The sequence below is a fragment of the Populus nigra genome, chromosome 16 (genome assembly GCF_951802175.1).
Source record: "Populus nigra chromosome 16, ddPopNigr1.1, whole genome shotgun sequence".
Taxonomy (NCBI): domain Eukaryota; kingdom Viridiplantae; phylum Streptophyta; class Magnoliopsida; order Malpighiales; family Salicaceae; genus Populus; species Populus nigra.
The window spans coordinates 4,419,403-4,446,640 of NC_084867.1; the positions used below are offsets into that span (position 1 = coordinate 4,419,403).

The following is a 27,238-nucleotide window of genomic DNA, read 5'->3' on the forward strand; positions in this document are numbered from 1 at the left end:
AATAATTTTTTAAATATTAAATTAAAAATAATAATAAAAATATCAGTATAATGACTGCTGCTTTTATTAGAACTAATCAAAGCTTTAAATATCATCAAAATTCAAGCTTTTTGTTTTTTTTAAAAAAAGATGTAGACAGGCTAAATGAGGAAATGTATTCAAATGTCAGCTGGATTTCATGTTGGTACACACGGAAAAAAAAATAAAAACAAAAAATTATGAAGTAATCTAAAAATATTGGATTTTTTTTAATTATTATAGGTGTTCAGGCCAACTTATATATATCTTAACTAATTCTATGAATTTTAAAATTAAAAATGATGTAAGTCTTCAATAACAATCATATTAACAACCACGTAACACAAACATGAAATCATAAAAAAAATAAACTTTTTATCCTTAAATTTTTATCTTGTTTGTGTTGAATTTTAATTTCCTTAAAATTTCTTCACATCTACACTTAGAATATGTTTGGGAAGTGCTAACTGCTTTCCCAAAATATCTTAATTTTTTTTGTTAAAATTTAATATGACTTGTATGTTTTGGATTATTTTGATGTGCTGATGTCAAAAATAATTTTTAAAAAATAAAAAAATTTATTAACATACATTTTAATATAAAAAATTATTTAAAAAATAATCACTACCATACTACCAATCACCCTCTCCATATAGAATTAAAAAAATGTATTATGTGTAATGAAATGCGTTTTTATTAGATTTCCCATGAATAAAATAAAAAACAAATGAAAAAAAGAAAAGGAGGGCAACGCTAAATGACAGGGTGACTGAAGGAGACAAAGAAAGGAAGCAAACGGTCAACCCGGTTGGTACCTCCCTCTCTAATTTCTCTGATTCCTTACTCGTTACTCTCGGAAATACACAGACAGCACAGCAGGAGAATCCCTCTTCCTCTGTGTCTCCCAGTGTATCTTATACACACAGAGATATATCTGCTTGGTGGGCAACCATCAAGAAGACATCGTCAAGTCACATTCTTGCATCTGTTTCTTGTGGGGTGATTAAACTCCAACAGCTTAGAGAAACGGAGAGAGATGAGGCCAAATTGGGAGTTAAGGAATTGCTGTAACCATGAGCAAGTAGTCTTTCTTGTCACTGTTTCTGTGTGCGCCGTTGTTATTCTTGCGGTATGTAGTAATCTCTCTGTTTTTACGGTAGCGTAGCTTCATTACAATGTTTTGATCAATGAGAGTGAAACCCATTTGATCGAACAAGTAAACTTAAAAGATCTTCTTTTTCTCCTGTGTTATGTAAAGAAGTTGAGACCTTGTTTTGATCTGTGAAGTATTTTTATTCTTCTGAAAGAAGGGATCAATGCCCCTATTATCAAAGATATTTTTTCGGGGAGGAATGACGATGTTGTTCTCTGACTTTGAAAAAAACTGTTTTGTTCTTGTCATGAGTAATGGTATTTTTTTTTAATTCAATAACATGCAAATGGGTATTTATTACTGCATTCTGTTTCTGTCAGTGCCATTGATTCCTTCACATGTTGGATTCCTTTTATGCTTACCTTGAAAGGGCTTCACTGTTGACAGTTCAGATTATTAATGTAGCTATTGAAAATTCCACCCTTGTTGTGTTAATTAACTCAAATTATCAAAAACATGTTCAATTATAAAGTTTTTAGTTTCAGAATGAAAATATAGCAACTCGCATTTTAACATTTGAATTTCTGGTAGAGGTGGAATTGTTTTCGTAAGGATATTGAAAGTCTGGAATTCTGAAACAGAACACCAAATCATAAGTATCTTTGATGCCAATTTCAATTGACAATTTATGATTTTTCCCCATGAAAAAATAATATAAGAAATTCTGGCACTTCTTTGATGGTGCTGGTATTATTACTTGTTTATCTGTGATTTCTGCTTTCTTCATTCTAGTTATGGAGAACAGTGTTGCTGAGACCATTCAAGCTTGTGACAGTATTCCTTCATGAAGCAAGCCATGCCATTGCCTGTAAACTAACATGTGGCCATGTAATACGATCTTTTCTCCCTTTATACTTTCTTCCTCAAAGCTTGTTGGGCTTGTGTTGCTAAACTATATACATATACCTTCTCTCGCACTTTTCAAATGGGGCACCTGCTTTTCATCATATTTCTGATAGATTCTTTGAATGAAAATAAGCTCTGTCAACAACCAACTTTTACAACCTCGTGAAGCCATTGCATATATACCAGGATGTGCAGTCCATTTTATTTTGGTGACAAGAAAAGTGACTTTCATTCTGTTGATCTGTTTATGGGAAAATGATCATCTCCATTGCTAGTAAATTCTCAACAGGGTTGCAATGGATCAGAGAGACAATCTTCTTTCACCCAATTTCCATATGTACAAAGATTATGTTTGGTTAACTCACCAATTCACATATCTGGTCGTCCCATGTTGTTATGATCATGTTTAAGATTAGTAATTTTATAGTGATCCTATTACCACCCATTGATGTATCTAGAATGTTAGTCTAAGAAATCTATCCATTTAACTGTTCTTTTTTGAATAATTAAATGGAAGTTTCTTAGATGATCATCTAGCTTTCTAGAATTCAATATTCAGTAATATGAATTCTGGAGCACCTTTATACGCAGGTTGAAGGAATTCAGGTTCATGCAGATGAAGGTGGAACCACTCAAACACGTGGTGGCATATACTGGTTAATCTTGCCTGCTGGATGTAATTTCTTTGTCCTTTGATTGTCTTTCCTAGTTCTCTTTCTGTGTGCATGTGTGTGGAGAGTTGTGGTTATACCATGTGAGATGAGTTATTTCATTTCTAAAGTTTTCTACCCAGGGTTCATTGTGAGTATATTTCTCAAAATTATTAATTACTGCTGTTATCAATAAAATTCTCTTCCTCATCTTTTATGCACTCTAGATCTCGGTTCATCCTTCTGGGGGATGGTTTTGATACTTGCATCCACAAATCTTCTTACTGCCAGAATAGCTGCAGGATGTTTTATTGCTTCTCTACTTGTTGTGCTCTTGGTAGCTAAAAATGTAAGTGGCTATGTGCATTGATTTGTTGCCAATATTACATTTGTGAATGCTTTAGTTCTACTAGGTATTACAAATTCATATGAAAGGGTGCAAATCGTCTTCCCCTTTTAATAATTGAATTCAGGAGTTCCTCAACAAATAAATTGATGAAAAGTAAAGAAATTTTTTCATGAAATCCTGAAATGAAATCTTATAAACAGCATGCTTAAGACTCATTTTAATCCTGTCAAAAATAGATAAACCCTAGAATAGAGTGATTATAGTTTCTATGCTCCCCTGTCCTTTGATCTCCTTAACATCTAGCTTGTCCTTTCCTATAGATTTGCATAATTATTCTTTTTGTTTAATCATTTAAACAGTGGACTCTTCGAGGACTTTGCATTGGTAAGTTATTCAGTAACCTGTCTATAATATGCAGAGACTTTATATAAAGTATGTATCTTAATGATAGTTACATGTTGAGCTCTCAGGATTTGTTCTTTTCCTTGGGGTGGTTTGGGTCCTGCAAGAAACAACAAAAGTTCATATACTTCGGTACATCATTCTTTTCATTGGTAATGCCATTTGGCTTTCTTTCTTTACTTGTTGCTTAGTGAAAATTACCAACATGCCTTCATTTTAGAAAAAAATATGGTCATTGCTTCCATGATTATCCTTGCAGGTGTCATGAACAGCCTGTTTTCAGTTTATGGTATGGAGCAGAAACTGGTCACAATTGATTCCCAAACTGTCTGCGTATGTAATCATTGATAATGTGTCTATGTTAATGCAGACATATATGATGATCTGATATCTCGTAGAGATCATTCTAGTGATGCAGAGAAATTTGCCGAAGCATGTCCATGTCCATGTAACGGTGCCGGATGGGGATTCATATGGTGAGCATCGTAGATTGAAATGATTGATCTCTTCCTGAAGTTTTTGATTCAATTTCAAGGAACTAATATAGCCACTTTATGATGATCCCATATGTGGGTGGTGGCATTTCTACTCTAATTGTGAATTTGACTTGCAGGGGGGTGATATCTTTCTTGTTTCTTTGTGGAGCCATGTACCTTGGTCTTGTGATATTGTCTTGAGGTACATTCAGCTTCTATATCCATTTCCTTGGTGTTTGTAAATTACGCTGGAGAATTTAGTGGTTCCATATATTGGAGGTGTTCATGTTTTATATACAAATGGAGTTAGTTAGGTATGAGTAGTGTGGTTGCGGTTGTTTTCCAAAGTGCTTTTCATTCAAAAATGTATCAAAATAATATTTTTTATTTTTTAAAAATTATTTTTGACATCAGCGCATTAAAATGATCTAAAAACACTAAAAAAATATTAATTTGAAGTAAGGAAAAAAATAAAAAAATTTTAAATTTTTTTAAAAGCGTTTTTGAAACGCAAAAACAAACAGGGCAGGACCAATAACTAAATAAAATTGATGCAAGTGCCTTGCTTGATAATAATAAAAAAGAAAATTTATTAAAATGAGGACTTGCAGTATATGAAATTAAATTTTAAGCATATAAGAAAAAGAAAAAACTGTTTTTATGCTTTTGCTTATACTTCTTTTAATGATTATGCATTATGTATACTGTGGCAATTAAAAAATGAGACCCACCATTTTGTTTAACATAATCACGCCAAAGTAAATTCCAAAGAGAAACAACAACAACAACAACATTATTATTAATTTTTTTGTTGACATGCTTGCAGATCTGAGAGGCTGCCTTCTAGTTGACATACTTGCAGATCTGAGAGAGGCTTTTCGCAAATGAGAGGCAAGATGCTTTAAATTTTGATCGATTCACATTAAGCATTTTTTTTTTCATTTCTTAACTGTTGAATGAACTCTTGATTTTTTGTAAGGAGTTAGAATACATATTCAGCTCTTTTCACTGGATCTGGCGTCCTCATGTTTTGTAATTGCGGGCTTGCTGAACTACCCTTCAAACAATATTAATCCATGAAACTAGATTTATGTTAATCATCACTAGTTGCTTTATATATATAAGGAAGGGACAATGTTTCTCACCAACAGTCTGAGAGTTGAGTGATGCCTTTCGTATGCTAGCATAAATAGTTGAATTGAGAATCCTTGCTAAAGTTTTTGAAGCATTCAACTAGGTGCTGGTGGTTTAACAAGCTCCAAAATTTGAACACCAACTCTACAGGTTGAAGGTGGGGCAGTGGAAGGCGTCAAGCACCTGGACATTTACAGAAGAAATGCGTGCTATGATTTTTATCACTTCATCCCACGAGCCCTACATTTAACAAAAAATTACATTTGCTTGTAGCAAAACAGCTGTAAATTACTGTATTTTCTAGAAAACTGGAAAATTTTCTAAACATAACTTAAATAGACCAGCCAAAACAAGTTTTGGCGAAAAACATTTAAAAGTCGACAACACGTTGCCTTCCTAGGCCTCAGTTACAGGATAATCGAACGCAACATCCTAGCCAGAAAGCTTCCGGTAAACTGCAGAAAAGGTCTCCAACTCGTACTCTGTGCTGTTGTGTTCCTTTGGATCCAAGAAAACCTGCGTGTAATTATGATGCAGTTAGCATGAGCCTGGAGTAATCAGGCAAGTATATTTTTGCTATGTTCTTATACTGATGAGTCCTCAGGTGAAAGCATAAACAATTAGCTAGCTCATTGAGATGTTTTGCACTTATTATCATTCCAAGAATGAGAGACGAAATTACCTTCATTATCTTGGATCCATCAATTCTGTATCTAATGCGCTTGCCAGCAATCTCAGCAGGCATCACAAGATCCTCAAGCATAGCCTCATGTACAGCAGTGAGCGTGCGGCTCCGAGACCGTTGAACAGCAGGGCCTTTCTTTGGAGGCCTCAAAATCCCTCCTAATTGCCATCAAGATCACATCCCAATAAATAACTACAAGAAAATCGACACTCTTATAAACCTCACAAAAGCTGTGCAAATAACCTTGAAATAAAGAAACTTGCAATCAACTTGAAGCCAACGACAAGGTTCCATCAGAACAGTATTCATGATCGGCAACCCCAGAGATGACGAGGGAAATGAAATATACCCAGAACATGCATGAAATAGAAATGATACGCAAAACAGTAGATAAAAAACCCCTTAGATGATCCATGATAATTTCAAATGACATCCATCTCCAAATCATCAAGGAACATTCATCAGTCAATTTCCTTCACAATTACATACATTTCAGTGGATAATAAAGATTCAACATCTTAACAATGAGCAATCAAAACCTGAAAAAAAGGTGTGGTTTAATCTTATAAAATAGAACCTAAAAGGGGCATCATAGTGCTACTTCATAGAAAACATACTAACCAAGATAAAAGCTTGTAGTTTTAATTACTTTTTTTTCTTCTATTTATGCTTGTATCCACAACAACCTATTATCAAATTGGGAGATAACAATTTCAACTATATAGTTTCATGAAACCAGATTAAACAAAGAAACCTATTTCAAATGGTTTGTTTTGGTTCAAAACGATGCTATTCCAATTGGTCCTAAACAAAACAAAGAGGGTCAAACAACCAATTATTTGGTCACTGTTCATCTTCTTTCTTAAAAAGCCCTGAAAAAAAACTGGTTCTGTTGCCACCTTATAGAGCTTGTTTCTCCCCCATCTCTTCCCAAAACAAGACAAGGAACATACCCCCTCACACCCTGTATTTTGTACTCTTACCTAGACAAAACAAAAGCTCTTTTACATCCTTGAAGGCACAACTACAAGAGGCTAAAACATATACCCCAACCAACCATGTTTGTTAGTGTACTTCCTTTGTTAACTCTAAAACCCTACAAAGCCTGATCCTTAACCTTGATGGATGGCTTGGATTCATTCTTCGACATCAATGGGTGAGAATGAACTTATGGTCCATGAATGATCCCTATTCACCTTTAAAAACTTATGCTAAAGGTAGTCAGAAAAAAAAGAGAAAAAAAGGAGAAAGTAAATACTCTTACACTGCCAAACTTGAAAATCCTTAGCTAAACCATTAGCTAACCAAGAAAAACAACATACAACCTTCAATAAGCCACCCTTAGAAGTCTAAATTTGTTTCAAAAATTCATAGCCAAGAAATAATTTTGTTGGAAAGTATACTTCAAACTTGATGAGGGGGTAGAGGTCAATAATCACACCCCTCCCCCTTTTATTTTGTGTTTTAAATTATTGTTCAAGCCTAATTTGAAGTCACTCGCTAGTTTTTGAAAGCTATGATTCTTGTTTTAAAATGTTTAAGCATGCTTTAAAGATAGTTTATATATGTTTAGGTTTTGTTAGATTGCTTTGTTTAGTGTGTTAGAATGTGATAATGGTATGGTATGTGATAATGTTTAATGTTGTTTTAGTATGTTTTAATAATTAGTTAATCATTTTTGAAGTTATGGCAATGTGTGTTAAGTATTTATTTTGCTTTGGATTAGGCTATTTTATGGTAGTTTGTTGGGTTTGCACAAGTTATAAGCATGTTGTGAGAGATTCACGACAATGAAATTAATCAATGAAACAATGTTTATACACAAACATGTGTTTTTTTGGTTGTTGTAGGTAGCATAGTTGTTTACTATTTTGCTCTTAATTTATGTTTTTTTTTTGGATGATCTAAGGCAATTATGAGAACATGGTTAAGCTTTGGTTGCCAGGTTTAAGTTATGTACCATAATAAAAATGCTTCCTTATGTTCTTAAGGCATGTTTTCCAAACACAACATTAAAACTTTTTTTCAGCCTCTGAATTCTTAGTTAACGGCGTGTGCGACAAATATGCCCTATTGATTTTCCAGCAAGGTTTATTTTCTTATTTTTTATGCTTTTGCCAAACAAGCCCTAAATAATTTCCAAAAAAATTGAAAAAATTCAGGAATCATTTTAAAATCATTTGTGGGCTCCTCACATGTTGTATGCTTGAAACCAAATTCTAAAATTTTCATGCATATTCTTATGAAAAAATAAAAAATTACATTTTTATTATACTTTGAAAAATACAAGAATTAGTCAAAGGGTATCATAACCAGTTTATAATTATCCATTAGAAATTGGTTTACATTTTAAAACACCAAAAACATTATTTTGTTTCTTTTAATATATGAGATTATGAACTTATATGTATTAAATAAAAGATAATTTCTTTTATTTTTATGTTTTGACTTTAGAACTACTAGGCTTGACTCCTAAAGTTATGGTCCACTCTGCTGGTGTGGACTGACTTTAACCATTAGATAGATCAACAATTAGAAAACATAACATTATCTTAGTTTATATCAGACAAATAAACAATGCAACTTATCTTAGGTAAGGTTTATTATGAGTGATACGTCATCTCTATACATAATCAATCCCCTTATCTAGACTCTAAGACTAATTAAGGTTTTTAATAACCAAAATACTAGGCAACAACTCCCATTCATTGTTTTTACAGATAAAAGGATAAGAATGCCTTGTCCTTTCTACCCTTCACCCACAAAGATCTCGACCTAAGAGGATAATTGCCGCGACATCGTACATGCGCGATAGACTTGCATAAGCACAATCATTAAAATTTATAGCCTGGTCTCAAAATAAAAAATATGATTTCATGAAAAATGTTTTATAATAAAAATCTCATTGATTGAATTTGCAAAGTTTTGAAAAAAAATCATGATAATGATGTATGCATGCCTTATAATTGTTACTAGAAGAATGTCCTGACTAGATTGATTAGAGGCATTTTAGTTTGACGAAACCCATATCAACAACAATAGTCAGATGATGATTTAAAGAACTCTTCTTCATGGTGATGCTGAAAAAATAAAAAACAACAATGCGCAAATACTCTAAGATTATAATTGGGGACAATGACAAGAAATTCAAAATGTCCAAGCTAAAATCATGAATCACGATTCTCAATCAATGAATAAAAGATAAACTTGTAGTAGCATTGGAGATATTGGTGTCACTTTCAATCAAGTGAGTACCAAGTTATTCATACATCTAAAGTTGAAGGTCTTTCAAGGTGCAAATGACATTAAAAAGGAAGATTAAACTTTCAAAATATGCAAAATTTCTTCCCCTCTCGGCTGTGAGGTATCATTTAGAGACAAAACTAAAGTCAGTTGCTACTACCAAAAGGAACTCAAGTCTCTTATCGATTCACGAAGTTCTCAACTTACATGGTTTCAACAAGTTAAGATTAGTCACCTCTTAATTGGATCATTTCCAAGCTATCAATCATGATAACGTCTTTCTTTCAAGTCCATTAACCAAAATGACACTATTCCTTTAAACACAACCTATCAATCACGATGACATTTTTCAAGTTAAGTCCTTAAGTTCGAAGATTAAGCCCACCAATTTAATGATAAATTTGTTTACACAATATTTTATTTCAAATTTAAGCCTATTAGCCTGATGGAATATTACTTTAAAAGATAAGCCTAACTTGATGACTATCCCCCCCACCCCCTGGAGATATGCACATCAGTTTAGTGGTAATTTTCTTTTAAGCAACATTTTATGTCATGTGAAGCCCATCAATCTGATGGTAAGTTTTTCTTCAAATAACATTTTTATTTTAAGCCAAGCCTATTTGTTTGATAATATATTTTTTTAAATAGCACTTTTATTTCATGAGAAACTTATCAGTCCGATGACAAATTTCTTTTAAAAAAGTATTCTGTTTCACACGAAGCCCATCAGCCCGATGATAATTTTATTTTAAGCAGCATTTTATTTCAAGTTAAGCCTATCAGTCCGATGTCAAATTTATGTTAAACAAAATTTTTATTTCAAGATATACCCACTAATGACAATTCTCTTTTAAAAAAACATTTTATTTGAAGTTAAGCCAATCAGTCTGGTCATAATTTTCTATCTAATTTCATTTTTAAAGTTAAACCCATATCTAGTTGTAATTGTTTTTTTCAAGTCAAGTCTATTGATCTGATTACAATTGTCTTCTTAAATAACATTTTATTTGAAATAAAGCCCATCAATTCGATGACAAATCTTCTTTTAAATAATAATTTTATTTCAAATGACATTTCATTTAAATTTAAGCTCATCAATCTGATGGAAAATTTCTTTGAAATAGTATTTTATTTTAATGTAAAGCCAACCAATATGATGCCATATTTTCTTTCAAGTAGCATTTTATTTCATTTTCAATAGTATTTATTTTGCTTTGTTTTGAGGGTAGTCAACTCTCGATGAGACTTGTTTATTTTGTTGTTGTTGTTGTTATTGTTTTAAAGGTTGTTGTCTCTTGACAAGATGATTTCACTTTTTAAAAAAATCTTTTTAGTGATTTTTTTTTATAAACTTACTATACAAAGTTAAAAAAAAAATTCTCAATGGCTTTCTACTGTAAGTACTGTAAAGAGAGAGTAGCTATCATAACCCATTTTTACCCCCAATTTTCCTATGTATTTTCAAAAATTATGTTTTTAATACAATTCAATTTTTGGAATATTTATTAAAAAACAAGAAAAAGAAAAAAACATTTTATGGAATGAAATAAGAAAAAAAAGAGAAGAAAAGACTAATAAGAGTAGGGACTAAAAAATAATAATGGGATATTTTGCAAAAGAGGAAGAGAAAAATAAATATGAGGAATGCATAATTAGGAATTGAAAGATTATTGAAAGAGATCCTACATATTAAGAAAAAAGAAAACTTAATTAATTAAGAATCCATAATAAAAAAGAAATAATAAAAATTGTATAACATCATTTTCCAATTTAGATTTTCCTATTTTGCAAAAGATCCTACACAATATAAATAGAGGAGGAGACACAAAGAGAAGGGGGACACACACCTAGACATTGAGAGAAGAAACACTTAAAAAAGAAAAAAACCTAAGAAAATTGCACAAGGAAGTAATAAAAAAATAGAAGCTGCTGAATAAAAATCTAGCATCACATAGCAACTTTCCGACCTTTGATCTTTCATCAACGATGAAGGTGACTGACATCTCTAAAACCAATAAGAAAAGCAAGGAGTCGTTTATGCTGTGAAAGAGTCCAACACCTTCTTGCCTTACCTGTAAGTGCAACAAAGCCTTGAAAAGCTATGCTGGTCACTCTGCGCATATTATACATGTGCCAACATTACTATTTTTCCAGCACTATTTTCCTTCATTCTAGCCTCTCTAATCTAGTTCTAACCAACTCCATTGACTCATAAAGGTCAATTTTAATCTCTATATGTGATCTATTTGTTATCCGAATAATTTTGGTGATTTGTTTAGTTAGATCTCCTAACGTATGGTGATGTTGATGTAGTTTTGAAGAAATTCATAATTTATTCATGATTTTCTTTTCATATTTGATTATTCTTGTTTATATTAATTATTAGTTGGAATATTGGTGATTATTTATGGTTGTTTTGCATGGTAAAATAATTAATTTATTTTAGGTTAATATAAATTAGGTAATTAAAGAAAACAATTCAAAACCTGAGTCTTTGTTAATTATTATTTTGAATCTTGCCTCTATAATAATAAAAATAATTGAGGATTAAGCTTATTTGTCAAGCTAAAATTCAAAATCACTATAGTGAATTTTACTTCTAATAAACATATGTGTTTAGTTTAGAAGAAATATTAGCATGTATACATAAGAAGTATTTTTATCGTAAAATCAAACAACAATATAATTTAACTACGTAGGATGTTATAGGATGATTTTCATCTTCCTTTCAGCATAATTAGCTCCTTACCTAAAAATATCTGAAGATTAGTTAAGATTCTTAGTAACTATAAATGTGGCAACTTCTTTTCTGATTTTTACCTCTTTCACAAATCAGTTCACCGAGATGTCCCTTGTGAGAAGTTTAATTATCTTTCAAATCTATGTCATCCTATATGCTTTGATCTTATGAATAAAAATAAAATTTAAATTTAGATGAGATAGAATAGAAAGATGAACAGATAGCTTTCATACCTTGATTACATGATATACAATTAAAAGAAAAGTAATATAAAATTAAGAGGAAGAACTAGAGAACCAATAAAGAGAGAAAACAAAACATAATGAGAAGCCAAAACATCTTATTACTAATCATATTTAAATAAATAATCTTTATTTATATGATAAAAAAACAATTAATAAATCTATACATGAATCTATTAATAAAAGATAAAGAAATAAAATAAAGGAAGATGAATTTTCATTTAATAATATATTTATAACAAAATAAACCTAGTTAAAAAATATGGCAAACATTTCTTGGCTTTCATCATCATCATCATCTTACTATGACAAAGCAAAATTAAAGCAATAATACAACAATTCATTCATTTTGAATGCATTTTTCATGGTTTGCACAAGCAAAATGACCTTGCCCAATGACCTATTATGTCTAAATAATCTATACTAGTATTTATTCATTTATTTTTGGCTACTTGGGATTTTTCTAATATTTGATGCAAAAACATGTAGTTTTGGTAAATGGATAACAATATCGAATGATTTTGTTGGAAAAAAAATAGTTTTGGTTTCTCTAGAATTAAAGTATAAGTGTTGATAAAGTCATAAAAAAACTTCACACAAGAAATAGGCTTTTCATAGGTTGCAATCCTAGATGACAGGTAGTTTACCTGAAAAACAAATATCTCAAGAAACAAAGGATTCTTTGATGTTTACGTTAGTAGGTCTATGAGAGAATTGAGAGAAAGTGTAAGAAAAAAATGTTAAAAAGTGAAATTGTTGAGTATGAGAAAATTATAACTTCTAAGAACTTGTAACCTTTTTGGTTTACCTAATGACTCAAGGTATTTATAGACCTTAGCCACGCCATCTCATCTCGAGAGTTGTATAAAAATTGATTAGTGGTAACTTTAATGCTCGCTATTGGATGTAGTGTCTGACATGTTATTGATGAAGTTGTTAGTGAATATTAACTATACTTTAGTTAGAAATAACTATTGATCTAAAAAGGAGGTACCTAAATTGCATTGAATGTGGTGTGTGTTTGCACTAATAATCATTGGCTAGAAAAGGTGGTGTCAAACTTGTATAAAAGTGTGTATTTCTACATAATTTATCAGTAAATGATAAAAAATAATTATATGTGTGGGTACTGCACAATGTCACAGACTTCTCATAGCTAAAAAATATTCAGTTTGTGCATATTGGATAATGTGTTTGGAAGAGGAAAAATGTAGTTGTTTCAGTCGTGGCCCAAACAACATGGTATGGTTGTTTACCTATAAACAATGAGGGGTAGTGCTCACCTGTTGCGTGATAATGCTAGGTGTGGGGTGGTAAGTGAAAACTCTATTTAGGCCATGACCTAAACAATATGGCATTATGGTGCCACTCCATTTAAGCCTTTTCCAAAATGAGATGCTCTCTATTTTTTTTACACCACCATTTACCCTTTAAGTTTTTTAAATATACGTGTTTAAAAGACTTAACTAGCATAAATAGGGGAAAAATACTTATAATATAAATATTATCTATTATGGCTATGAAAATGTTATTGTGGTTAGGTGTTTTGATGTTTTTTTTTTATGTCTTGCAAAATGTTTCCATTCGAGTTTTTTCATATAAATGTTTATCAATGTTTCTAGAGAAGGACAATTGATCCATTTAAAGACAAATGATCACAGAGATCTTTAGAAGGATCCCCAATCTTTTTAGAGACGTATATGAAGATTTGATTAAGACACATTTAGAGATATAAAGAATTTGCATGGAGATCTCTATAAAGACAAGTTTGGAGATATTGAGACTTATCGTGGAGATTTTCATGGAGATAGTTTGGAGAGATGAAGATTTTACTATGGAGATTCTTATAAAGACAAGTTTAGAGACGTGGAGAGACGTGGAGACCTTGTATTAAGATCTTTATAAAGGCATGCTTGGATATTTTAAAAGATATTTTTAGAGACATTGAAGATATGGAGAAAAATTACTATTTTTATTGAGAAGTTTAATAGATGGAGATACAATTCCTAAAACTAATTCTAGGATTACTTGATCTCAAATAGATCAAGTATGCAGACTTTCTTTCTTTCATGCCTAGATCTTATTTCTTTTTTCATGAATTGGTGAAGATCACCTCTGATGATCAATCTTTCATTCTTTCTTTTTTTCAAGGCATGACATTTCTTAATGTCAAGCTACTGGTCACAGTGAAAATAACAGAACTTATTAAGCTTTCTCGTGTTCATGCCGTTTTTTTATTGGACACGAATATTATACAAATTCTTTCCTTATGATAGAAGTTAACACCTTAGTATGTTTGATGATCAGAGAGGTAGTTAAGAGCTCAAGGAATGTCAAACAATAATAAATATATCCATTGGTTCACTTTTTAGACGCTTTAGTTAGAGATTGGTGATGATGGGAAGACTTTGCTCGGTGAAAATATGGGTGATCTTGTGTGCTTACACTAGCTTTTTTTTACCCTAATATACAAATTTTTCTATAGGAAATAGTTGTAGACTCTTCTAATCAAAGCTTTTATAGTAATCGATTAAAAGAGTCTTTCTACGTTGAGTATTTTCTAGTTAAATCTTTGGAGATAGGTCATAATGCTCTTATCTTCTCGTTGTTTGATAGTGAAGAGCACAATGAATTTTTTTATTTATGAAATGAGAGATGATTTTAGAGCTGAGATCAAAGAAATAACAGATTAAGCTAGGCTCTAGACCATGACATCATGCACACGTAAACCTATGAAGTGTTGTTGAAAGAACTTTGCATATAACATCACTATCCTATATGAAAAACTTAGGAATGCTTCACATATTTTATATATGCTCTCAAGCATTTGTGAGTCTTTTATAGTTGTCTAGGTTAGTCTTTACAAAGATATAGTCATAGAAGAGTTGAGTGTGCAATACTATGACAAAATATAGATTCTCCTATTTAATAGGGCTTGTGTTTAGGAGCTTATTGAGTTATAGATCTTGTCTTATACCTAGGGTTTTTTGGGGTATGTGAGTGAGACTTAGATAGAGATCGATGGTGACTAGATCCTTGTTTGGAGAATCTCATGTGAGAGTGATAAATATAAATTTTTTTTTAGTGTAGAAGTATGAGGATTACTAATTTACATGTCATGCTATCTTGTATTAGAGTTGTTATTGTACACTTAATGGTGCATGTATAAAAGCTTATTATTGCGCACGAGGAAAGATGTGAAAATACAGTTTCATCACCACAACAATGTCATTGTGAATTTGTATCTAATTGAAGAGTTTTTGGAGACCTAAGGGAGCTAGAGTCCTTATAGGAAGAGATTAATTACTCTTTCTTGTCCAGGATTTTTATCAACCATAAAAATAATTTTTTGGTGAAAGATGATGAACTAGTTTTTTATTTAGTTTTGTATAAACATCACCACCGATGAAGTTATGAATAAACTTTTAGACATAAAATAGGTTTTCCATAGGCTATGATTTTAAAAAAAGATGTGTAGGCTTAATACGAGCTTTGTGTCTAGGCTTACTAGTTGTTTGGCTTGACTAGTAACTAGAAGTTTGCTTGAAAAAAAAGTCATTTATGGAATGAGGGACTCATTAATGTATGAGATAATTAGAGAAAATATAAGAAAGAATTGTTGAATAATGAAATTGTTCAATATGAAAAAATTGTAACTTTTAAGAATTTCTAACCTCTTTTATTTTTTTGATGATTCGATGTATTTATAGACCTTAGTCATGTGAGCTTACCTCAGTAGTTGCATGGATATTGATTGGTGAAAATGTTGGTGCCCATGTAGTGTCTAACTCATTATTGGTGAAGTGGTTGGTGAATGTTAGTAATATATTGGCTAGAAATAACCATTAGATTAGACAAGAGGTGCTTGGTTACATTGAATAGAGTACATGTTTGCCCTATCAGCCATTGACTAGAAAAAGTTGGTTCTAGATTTGCATAAAAGCGTATACATGTAGAGAATATGCCAATAAATTATAAAAAAGTTTGTGCGCATGGGTAGTGCATTGCACTGTAGACGCCTTATAGCTTGAAAAATGTTCAATGTGTGTGTTGGATAATGCGTTTAGAAAATCTAGAAGGAATTTGGGCTTTGACCTCAATGGCATGACATAGTTGGTGCCCATAAAAAACATATAGAAGGTTCTTATGTATGGCGTGACCAAATATGGCATGGGTGACTATGCGTGACATGAGGTGGTGATTGTGGCAGGTGGTGACTATTAATGTACATGCCTTATAATCAATCGATTGGTTATACATGCCATTGTTTTGTTTATATAAAAGCATATTCATTATTAAAAAAGACTTTCTTTATTTTTAATATTCACATATATTTGGTTACTGAATCTAGAGTAAAGATAATGTTCTTAGAACAAAAATACTTTGTAAAGAAAATTATAAAGTAGTTATAATTATAATATTTCTAATATATTAAAGCATTATTTATAGTCAATGCTTTATTAATACTAGGCATTAATTATAGTCATTGAGACTTATATATATATATATATATATATATATATATATATATATATATATATATATATATATATTGTCAAAATTTCAAAGTGATTTATTAAATCAAAAATTTCTCTTACGTGTTGACTGCAAATCTACAAAAGAAGTTCTGCAAAAAGATGTAATCTTGCTTCCAAACAGATTTTTTTTACCCGTTGGCAAGCCATTTTAAGTATTTTTGATTTCGATATTGTTTACATTAAAGGAGAATCAAATTCCATCCCTGATTTCCTAACCCGCGAATTCCTTCAAAATAGGTCCTAATGCCTCCTAAAGCAAAAGTCAAAGATAAGGGAAAAGCCCCTCAAACATAGCCTACAAAACCAGAGAGCCCCAAGCCTTCTGAAAATGTATCTTTATAAGGAAGATCAACAATGTGTTGTTTTCGCTTCTAAAAAGCATTAGGTAAGTCTGAACATATTTGTTGTTCAATCTTATTTTAGAAATCAATGATTTTCTTTTGTAAATCAGAACTTTGTAATTGTTTGTTGATACGACAAAAAGAAACATGGTTTTGTAAATCATGTAGATGGAATTGTTTCCCATGAATCAGTGCATTGATATGATAGATATGTATGGAACATGCTTTAATCAAATTTAAATTTCTAGTCTTAGATTTTTCTAAGAATGGAAAAACAAGTTTGGTGTTTTTAATTTTAGAGGTAATACAATTATGATGTGCTTGATATGGAGTAATCATGTCAATAAATGGAGTGCCAAGAATGATGGTATGATTGATGTCTTTTGTAACAACAAAAAATGTTTTAAGAGAAATGCCTTTGTTGAAAACAGAGGCTTGGGTTTTTCCTACAATATGTAATTTGGAATTATTAGCAGCAAAGAGTTTTTCAGAGGTATTTTGTAAAAATCTTTTTGGAACCACGCCTTCTTTGATGGAGTTTAAATCTGCATGACAGGTTACATACCTAAAAAGGGTTAGCTAAATGGAGGAGAGGAATAGTTTAAATCTATTCCTCTTTGATTTTTACTATTCCTCTCCGATCTTTTCTTTGTTCTTGTTTTTCAGAGGTATTTTATAAAAATCTTTTTGAAAATATCATATTTAGATTTTTAATAAATCTGAGTTTGAGAAATTTTTGAAATTTTCTAGTTATCAATGTTTTTTGTAAAGTCTTCAATATATATATATATATATATATATATATATATATACTGTGTCATTTTTTTATATGAAAAAAGGTAGTTATTCTTATAAGTTAAGATAGGAGGGGTACCTAAAACCTAAAACTAATATGTAAGTATTTATTATATGCCATGTATATTGAATTGACCCACATAAAGATTTCATATGAAGAGATCACTCATGTTTATATAAAGGCTCATGTGATAGTTGTGTAAGTGATCCTTATATTTTAGATTATTAAGTTATCTTATATAGGGAATGCTATATTTTGATCTTGATTACACGTTATCCTAATCAAAGGTAACAAATGAGAAAATATTATATATAAAATGAACTATATGAAGATATTTGAGTAATTAAAAAGTGATTTATCATCCTAGGTGAATTAGAAAAATATTCCACATATTCTCAAATATTATTGATTGTAAGATTGTTGCACAAGGTAGAATGAGTTTTGAAAAGAGTTTCAAATTTTATTCAAAGAACCAATGGTTATGATGTTAAGAATAAACATGATTTGACTGAGCAAATACACTCCATGTTATAATGTCTAAATCAATTTTTTTTTTTTATGAAATGATAATAATTACACTGAGAAAGTGCTTACTAGATGGTTAAGTTAAATTACTTATAATTTTTCTAATATTTGGATCATGAAACGTTGTTAGATGATGCACTTGATCTTCAAATATAGATCAACCAATGACTGAATTGATAATAAATTAAATTATTGACACGACCAAAAGATTGATGTCTTTCCCAAGTGCAGGAGTGTCGAAGTAATAAATAACCCAGCAAGACCGGGGTCGAACCACAGGGAGGTTACTTGTATAAATTATAAGCAACAATAATACAACAACAATAGTAACAACAACAACAACAATAATGATGATGATAATAATAGTGAAGAAGAAGAGGAAGAAGTCGATGAGAACTTTGAGATGGAAGATTAACGTAAGGATTAAACAATGATAACAACAAATGTCAAGGTTAGAGGATCCACTAATGGTACTTCAAACAAGTATAGTATAAACTCTTATTATTCAATTGGAAACCACACACAAAGAAGGTTCCAATCAGATTATAAATTGTTAACATGATTACATTAGTTATCTTATTCGAATAATGCTAATACTTGTAAATGTTGTCAGGCATTCATGATTATAACTTATGTTAACAACAAATCAAGTTCCTTTCATAGCTCAGGTGTCGGTTATACCATACAGTATGGGCTATGAAAGTACCAAGTATTTGTTGTACCAAGTGTTATACAACATAAATCTAGATTAACCATTTAACAAGCAAAGTATTAAAAGTGAACAAGATAGCAAATATAAAGCATGTTCGTATCCAACATTAAGGTCCATGTTAAGTTTATATTATACTTATTCTTACACCATTAGTGTACCCTTTTCACCTTGACATAATTAATTTAGCTAGACATAATGAAAGAAAGAAACATAAATAAACAAGGAAAGGAAATGAAAAGCATAAGCAAGAGATTAATATAAGCAAAACTTAAGCATTACAAAATATAAAGAGAGAGCAAGAGCATGATCTTGATCTGAAAACCAAGATGCCTAAATACATGGCAAATGCCTCCTTTTATAGGCCAAAATTCGGAACTATTGATTTGTTGACAAATTGATGAGTGGGTGGCCACATCTTGACTTGATGACAATTCTTATCTTCTTGTCTGCCAAAAACGTCATTGATGACGTCATAATTTGAACAAACTTGAATCATAAAAGTTCTAGACAATTGTCTCATCTTTCCAGGTTAAAAATTTGAGATCATTTGGACTTCTAGAACTTGAGATATGGGCTGAACACTGAACAGTGTCTGGGCTGCAGGACAGATTCGGACTTCTTCTTTGTTGCTACAATTTGGACTTGAAAACGGCCTTGTTAAATCTTGGGCTTCACATGAAAGTTGTAGGCCTATGTCTTATCTTTCTATCCATATAAAATGGACCTAAATCCAAGATCTACAGCTCCAGATATGACCCAATTACCGAACTGTGTTCCAATTTGGACTGCACCAGCATCTCTTTGGCCATCTTTTTGTCCTTTCAATTTCAGTACTTCAACTCATCAATCAATTCTTTCATTTATGTGATAGGCCTGCGTTTAAGATTAACATTTACCATAAATTAAAGGTATCTTATGTAATTAGATATGTTATTATAAAACATGCTTAAGTTAAGGAGTTATTGATACTTCAAGTGCAAAATAATGATATAAAACCTTGATAAAAATGCACTTTTAAGTACTAATCAATTATTTAATTTATTTAATCCTAGTTTATTTATGATTATATTTTATATTTGGGCCAACATATTAGAAACCTAATGGGTCACACACATTAAGAACTATTGGTCATAAATTTATCCTAGATAATTAATCAAGTGTGACTTGATTGTGGATAAGTTTTAGATATTAATATAGGAGATTACAGTTCTAGACCTAAAAATAAAATAGGGACTTAATTAAATAAATTTATAAAACTTATCCTGAAATAATAATGTGATATTATTCAGGGGGGTGATTTTGCCATTTATAGAGTTATCAAGTTTTTATATGATTAAAATGTTATGTCTTATATTTTGTGTGTGAGTTGTACAATTATTACAGAACATATTGTATAGAAAAACATGTGAAACACAAAAGAAAAAGCTAGCATTTAGGAATCCCTTTCTTATAAAAAAAAAGTTTTAAAAGATTCATCACATATGGTTCATGTGGATTACTATTAGAAGCTATACACTTGGACGACTTGTAGTTTGTAATAACTCAACTTTAAAAAAATTAATTAAACCTCAAAAAGAAGATTTGATGTTCAAGTAATTTTCACTCATATCCTAAATAATCCTAGATTATCATAGATAATCCAAGATTATCATAGATAATCCAACCTTCAAATTATCATTTCTATTGCATTTATTTGTTTCGAGAAACCCAATAGTGACCACTTACGATGTTGGGTGCACCCTATTTAGATCATGGCCCAAACAGTGTGATCTCTCTGTTTTTTTCTTTTTATACCACCGAGTGTCAAGCAGAATAATGAGTCAAAACTTTGTGCCCTTAGCCATTCCTATTCCATCAATGAAATCAAAATGGTCAAATTCTTGCAATTTTTTTCCCTCTTCCCTAAGCCAAATCATGATGCACATGGATCACTTAAATCTCCATAGTTGATAAATGTCAAAGAGATGTTGAAAATGCACATGAACATGTCCCAAAATGGAGCAACCAACCATGAAAAAAACGTTGTGTCCTTCATCCTTGAAGAGGTAATAGTTAATGGGTTGGTTTTATTTCCGAAGTTATGATGCAAGATCCACACCACTTTCAATGTAAAGAATTTCTTAAGACATGATCAGAAATGGATTTACAGCATGATTCAAAGCATATTTTTTTATTTTACATTTGTTTTTAAAATATTATATTGATAATTTTGGTTATGATTTTAATAAGAGATTAAAAATTTATTAATTTAAAAAAAAAACATTAAATTAACATCATTTCACTTCAAATATTTTTTGAAAAAGCAGTATAACCGTAGATATGATCCAGTTGGATAAGAATACCAAATGTGCTCTCTTCAATGAGTGACAACTTTCGAAGTGATTGATTTTAGGACCCACTCCACATGGGAAAAGCATAACAGGGAAACGTGAAACTGTGTGAAGGCAGCAGATGGCTATGAAAGACAGAGATGGAGAGAAAGGGAAGGGAGAGTTCAGTCTCTTCACGCATCCATAAGACAATGACTGATGCCAGGGCAATTGGCTGAAGCTGAACCTTTTCAAGTGCTTTTACAAGTACGTAACTTTCAAGAGTTGACGAAACTTTGATAAACCTGCATCAGATCCACGCTTAATTAGGTGTGAGTTTTGAGCAGTTCAACTGTTACAGTGGTATTGTTTTTTATTTTTCTTCTCAGAAATGATATGCTGAATTCAGCTTATAATAAATTTGAATAGAAAGCAAGAAGAAGAAGAAGAAGAAGAAAGAAATTACGATTTTCTAATGTTTACAGAGAGAGGGTGCACTTGAAATTCGATATATTCATAATTAATTGCTAGGGATAGATCTTTATCTTCAAAATTTTATTTTGAGTTTCTTATAGGAATATTTCTGTTCCTGTAACGAACCTCAAAAAACCACCATGTATGCTTTGCTTTGAAGATAACTATCAAAACAGTTGAATCATCAATGAAGTATTGGTGTAGCGGATAAGATATTATTATATTCTTGTGAAGATAAAAATATAAGTTTAATTATCAAAAAATAATTTATTAAAAAATATAGATACAAACTCCAAACAAGATTAATGTCACTCTTTAAATTAAAGGAGTGTGAGGATACCAGGAAAGCACAAATTAAAAACAAAAAACTATCAAACAGTTGTGACTTCTTTGTGGTCCTTTTAAATGTTACGTGTAGAACATAATAATTTGTTGTTGTATTTTTTTTAATTAAAATTATTACAGTAAATTAAATTAAAAGTTTTTATAAACTATATGAAAAGATTTGGTGAAATAATATACTTTTATCTTATTGCATTTCTGAAACACAATTTTACTAATTATCTCTATTCTTAAGAGCAACAAGATAATTATCACGCTTTAAAATAACAACATTTAAATGCGTTGTGTTTTTTAAGTGTGACAACTGCTAACTACTCCACCGGATGGATACAGTTGTATAACCGAATCGACCGTTTCACATAAAAAATATAATTTTATGATTTTTTTCTGTGAAATATATTTTATGAGTAAAACTATACATCTTTATCCAACTTATATACTAAAAACATACTCCAATAAAAATCTTAAAAAAAATATTGTTCATATAGTAATTCTTACAAATAATTAGGAATAGTCATGTATGAATCTGTCATAACTAGATAAATATCTACCTTAAATAAATTATATAAATATTATAATAAATATATTTATGTACTATCATGATAGATTTAATTTGAGAAAAAAAAATATGTTCATGTAATAATGTCTTAACTTAATCCACCATCCTTTATTAGTTGTTGATTAAAATAAATAATAAGTAAGTCTCCTTTTTTTTTTTAGACAAACTAACAGGTTAACTTCTATACGAAGACTTGTAAAATGAGAACTTTTCTTTTAAAAGTATCAGGTACCATGGAGAGTGGAATCACTTTCTAATTTTTTTTTGGTTTATTTATTATTAAAAAATTTAGTTAATAAAAAATATTTTTTAGTCAAAGATAAATTTCATTTAGTTTTTTTTAAATATTTCTCTTTTATTTTAGATGAAAAATACTTTTCAAAATTATAAAAAATTCAAATATCTTGTTATATGTTAATTATATCTAATTTAGTTTTTAATTATTTAATTGCTATAAATTTTGTTTTGAATCCTTTTCATTTCAATTTTATTTTTTAAAATTTAATTTAATTTGATTTTTATTTAAACTTTAGTTCTTATTTTTTTTTATTATTTACTTTTCGCTTATTATTTTCTTAATTGAAATTTTTTATCTATTATATTTTATTTCTATTATTTTTATTTAAATTAATTTATAAAATTATATATTTTTTCTTCAATTTTTTTATCTATAAAATTGAATTCTTATTATTTTAATAAATTTAAAAAATAATTAAAATATTAATAAAATATTTTTTAATTTATTTTTCAGACTTAACCCAACATTATAAATTAAAATTTCTAACTTATTTTTCATATCTTTCGAAATCAACCACTTTCCAAATAAATTACTTTAACAATGTTTTTGCAGGGGGGTTAGTGTCAATATTATATTAGATAATCCACTGTGAGCTCACAGCAGTGAAGTCATCAGATACGTTAGCAAACAGGAAAGTAGAATTCCTTGACATTGTTTAATTTTTAATATATTGGGTTTTAAAATTCTATGGTGGGGAGTTCCCTGCCATGACCAGTCAACTTATTCTAATTAATTAGAATATTTCTCTTTAAGGCATCATGGCCATCTTTTTCCAATCATCATAAAATTCAGCCTCGCTCCAGTGTAGATTAAATTGGAATCTTGCAGTGTATTCATTTATGGGAGCCTGAATTTGTCAAATTCATTGTAGGTGGCTTCAAATGGCATTTTGCTTTCATCTTCCAGTCAATATTAGCTAACCGACTATATTAATTCCCATGCTGATAGTGAAAGAAGAATTGAGCATGTGATGATAAGCTTGAAGCCATACAATGAGCTGTCTCGACTCTATTTTGTTTCCAGAAATCACCAAGACTAATAAGATTTATTATCAGTCCCCACGAGACCTTTTGTGCTTATTTTTTTTTTTTTTTGGTAATCATGGATATTTGAACGAGTTTATGTGTGTCTCGACTAATCCCTCAAGATTTTAAATTTAATGATTAAATAAATCTCCAGTACCTTTAAGATTTGTAATACTCAAATTAGTAATTTTTTAAAAATAAATTTAAAATCTAACTACTTAAACTATACTCTCATAGTTGATGCTTAATTAGTTGACCTTTCATAGGTTGGTGGCTTTCTTTTCACAGCACAAAGTCCTAAAATTAATGGCATAAATGTGAGAAATTTTGTTTCCTGGAATTACCTCACCTCGTTTATTTTTAGTTGGTAGAAACAACTGTCGTCATGGATTGAAGTTCAACAAGAGCTAGCGAGCACCTCACTCAGACAAATTGACTCGACACTTGATCTTCCAGGTTGTATGAGAAAGAGAATCATTCCTGAACTTCTCCACCATCCCACTACTCTTTGACTTGATGTGTCACGCACGATCATGGAAACAAGGCACTTAACAAACATCGATCATATATATTAGTTTTAGTGGTTAGGATTGCTGTAGGGACAGGAGGTTTTATGAAATATCTTGACATTGATAAATGTTTGCACAGGATCAAAATCCACAGTTACTGTTTAAAATTTGGTACAAAAATTAACAATGGCTTATCACACAATTACACAACTAATCCAAGAAATATAAATTTGTCGCTTTCGTGACTAAGTATTTGTGGGTATTCCAAAAACAAGACCTTAATTTTCCTTTCCTTGCAAGTTCCTAAATTGCCATAATTCATCCATGTTCCACATAGTATCTCCGAAATCGTATGCACCCCAATCACCATCTTCCATGTGGCGATCGCCAGCTGAGATCCCAAGTTCTCCAGGCACTGGCATCGTTGCTAGGTTGATGGCTTCCATGTCATAGCAATTGCTGTCAACATAATAGCAACCCTTCGCCAAGGTGCTGTACTCACTGCTGTTGTTGCCTATGGCTTGAAAGGGACTTGTAGGGTATTCTGATAATTGAGACATTTGTGAGACATTCATTGATTCTGCTGAAGAAATGCATGAACTTGTGCCAAGCTCTGAGTCTGAGGTTTGTTCATGAGGCTCCAAATAATGCATTGTCACACTCATATCAAGAGGAGCTTCTTGCTGCTGTACTAGTGGAGGGAGTGCTGGCGGGAACGTTGAAAGATGAGGAGCATAATTGAGGTTCGGCTGAGAAACTACTGCTGGTCTTTGGGATGGCATGGCTGATGAAGATGTTGCCGATCCTCCTATCTTTTGAAGCAATCTTGGCATCCAAAACCACCTAATTATATTCTGAAATGCTGTGCTATTGGCATCTATCTTAAGGTGCCTTGCTTGTTTCTGCACTCTAGTTCTCCAATAGTTCTTGATTTCATTGTCAGTTCTACCTGGCAAATGTTGTGCGATTTTTGACCACCTGTAATGGGAAGGATAAACAAGTTACACTACGACATTTATGATCTCTACTTCTATTGGTCGCCGTCATGGCTATTGCTTTCAAGAAACAAATACAATTGAGTGTTCAAATTGAACACAACCCAACTATGCCATCTATGAGCTCTACTTACATTAGTTGGCTATTGAAAATGAAATAATTACAAGTGGAGGGTAACTGAAAAGCACAAACTTTCAGAGCAATGCCACCCAACAGTGGGAAAGAAATAATGCCTGAAGTAGGGAATTAGAATCAGATGTGGATACTTATTCAACATGCTTTTCTGCTTGATCAATTATGAAAGATATCATATGCTATTGGTCAGTCTGGTGATGACTACTTGGCCCTATTTTTTAATGCCTGTCTATCTATCTATCCAGACTAATGACAAGTTGATGGCACAGAAGGATATATGGTAAAAGACATGATCAAGAAATCATACCTATTGCCCCACTTGGAATGGAGGTCAAGGATCAAGAGTTGTTCCTGTGGAGTAAGATTTCCTCGCTTTACATCTGGTTTTAGATAGTTTAGCCATCTCAATCTGCAACTCTTCCCGGTTCTCCTTAACCCTATATAGATCAACAAGAAAAATCAATCATAAAAGAAATATATTATAAATATAAATTCAGTATTATATATTACTGATGTGTTATTACAAAAGATTAAGTACTATACCTGCACGTTTAGCTAGCAAATTCCATCGGCCTTCTCCATGACGACCAATATAATGAACAAGGAGGGTGTCTTCTTCAAGAGTCCATGGCCCCCTCCTAAGTTCAGAAGTATCATCTTCCTTAGAACCTGTCATGCTCTTTTTTAAAGAAGACATGATGATGTCCTCGCTCATGTAGTAAGAGAAACAAACTCAGAAAAGCAAAATATTATTGCAAGAACAAAAGATGAGGCATTGGAGTCTAGGAGCAAGTTATATAAACCAGTGCCTCATTATTCTTTATATATATATACACACACACACACACACACACATAGCCCACAAGAGGCTTCACCTAGAATACAGTACTTTGCGTAACAACTTTTCAAAAGAAGCAAAGCCACTGTTGGAGCCTCCTATGAACTTCCTTAAAGTCTATGTATTCAATTAAGAAATTGAAAACATTGGAAAGTCATTTCTCTTGACTCGTTTACAGGCAAATTAAACAACTGTTTGCACTGTTCTTGGTGTAAGAAAAAAAAAACTAACAACATATTTCACGGTACAATTTACCACAGGGTCGCAGTCTCCTAATCTTTCCCAGTCAATTAGAACAAAATATCCAAAAGTATTGAATATGTCCTTACACCATGAATTATTATGTAATATATTACGTGTGCATGTGATGAGCACCATTTCTGTATATGCGACGATTACAAGCGTGAAAGGGGAGTTTAACAGCATTTTATTTTTTTTTAAATTAGCATGCCCTTTAATTTAATTTGATACCTTAATTAAATTTCAACGATATATAATTCCAATTCATTAAAATCAGATGCTTTTCCATCCAATAATTAATTCAAATAAAATTAAATCTAAACTCTTCAAAGAAGACTAGGAGCTAGCGCTTTCTTTGACAATTAAAGGGAGAGAGAGACAGACAAAGTTCTTCACTTCTAGCTAGGTTAAAGTGTAAAGGGAGACTAGGCTCTTTCGACAAAAAAAAAAACAAAAAAAAAGGTAGACTAGGCTAGGATAAATGATCTATATTAGTACGAATGAGGCTCTTCGCACATTCAGATATACCATATTTTGGATAAATGTGAGACCTTTAGCCAATAAAGAAACTATGTGCGTTGTTGAGTGTCTTTAGTGGAAGCACAAAGTTATTTTGTTCTTCGACTTCATGTTTCAACATCCAGTCGAAGTTTCGACTGC

The 27,238-nt window shown here is 31.1% G+C and overlaps 2 protein-coding genes and 1 pseudogene across 5 annotated transcripts; 1 reads left to right on the forward strand and 2 right to left on the reverse strand.

Moving 5' to 3' along the window:
- The first annotated feature begins 771 nt into the window (after positions 1–771).
- LOC133675281 (uncharacterized) lies at positions 772–5,607 on the forward strand. Of its 4 annotated transcripts, XR_009835392.1 has the most exons (11): positions 773–1,147; positions 1,904–1,999; positions 2,609–2,693; positions 2,895–3,016; positions 3,376–3,400; positions 3,487–3,570; positions 3,678–3,707; positions 3,789–3,894; positions 4,032–4,096; positions 4,721–4,785; positions 5,179–5,607. XR_009835392.1 is itself a non-coding variant. In XM_062096611.1 (10 exons), exons 1-9 carry the CDS (start codon positions 1,055–1,057, stop codon positions 4,093–4,095), a joined length of 705 nt encoding a protein of 234 aa, XP_061952595.1. In that variant the 5' UTR covers positions 773–1,054; the 3' UTR covers position 4,096; positions 4,721–4,991. The 4 variants fall into 4 exon arrangements, 3 of the variants coding, with proteins under 3 accessions (XP_061952596.1, XP_061952595.1, XP_061952597.1); XM_062096611.1 differs by lacking the exon at positions 5,179–5,607 and having other exon boundaries at positions 4,721–4,991; XM_062096612.1 differs by lacking the exons at positions 3,678–3,707; positions 5,179–5,607 and having other exon boundaries at positions 772–1,147; positions 4,721–4,991.
- LOC133676026 (small ribosomal subunit protein eS7-like) lies at positions 5,368–6,773 on the reverse strand (annotated as a pseudogene).
- A 17,696-nt stretch (positions 6,774–24,469) lies between these two features.
- LOC133675044 (transcription factor MYB62-like) lies at positions 24,470–26,463 on the reverse strand. The gene is made up of 3 exons (XM_062096310.1): positions 26,044–26,463; positions 25,808–25,937; positions 24,470–25,347 (listed from the first exon to the last, which is right to left on the reverse strand). The coding sequence occupies exons 1-3, from the start codon at positions 26,213–26,215 to the stop codon at positions 24,648–24,650; spliced, it is 1,002 nt and encodes a 333-aa protein (XP_061952294.1). The 5' UTR covers positions 26,216–26,463; the 3' UTR covers positions 24,470–24,647.
- Positions 26,464–27,238: the final 775 nt, after the last annotated feature.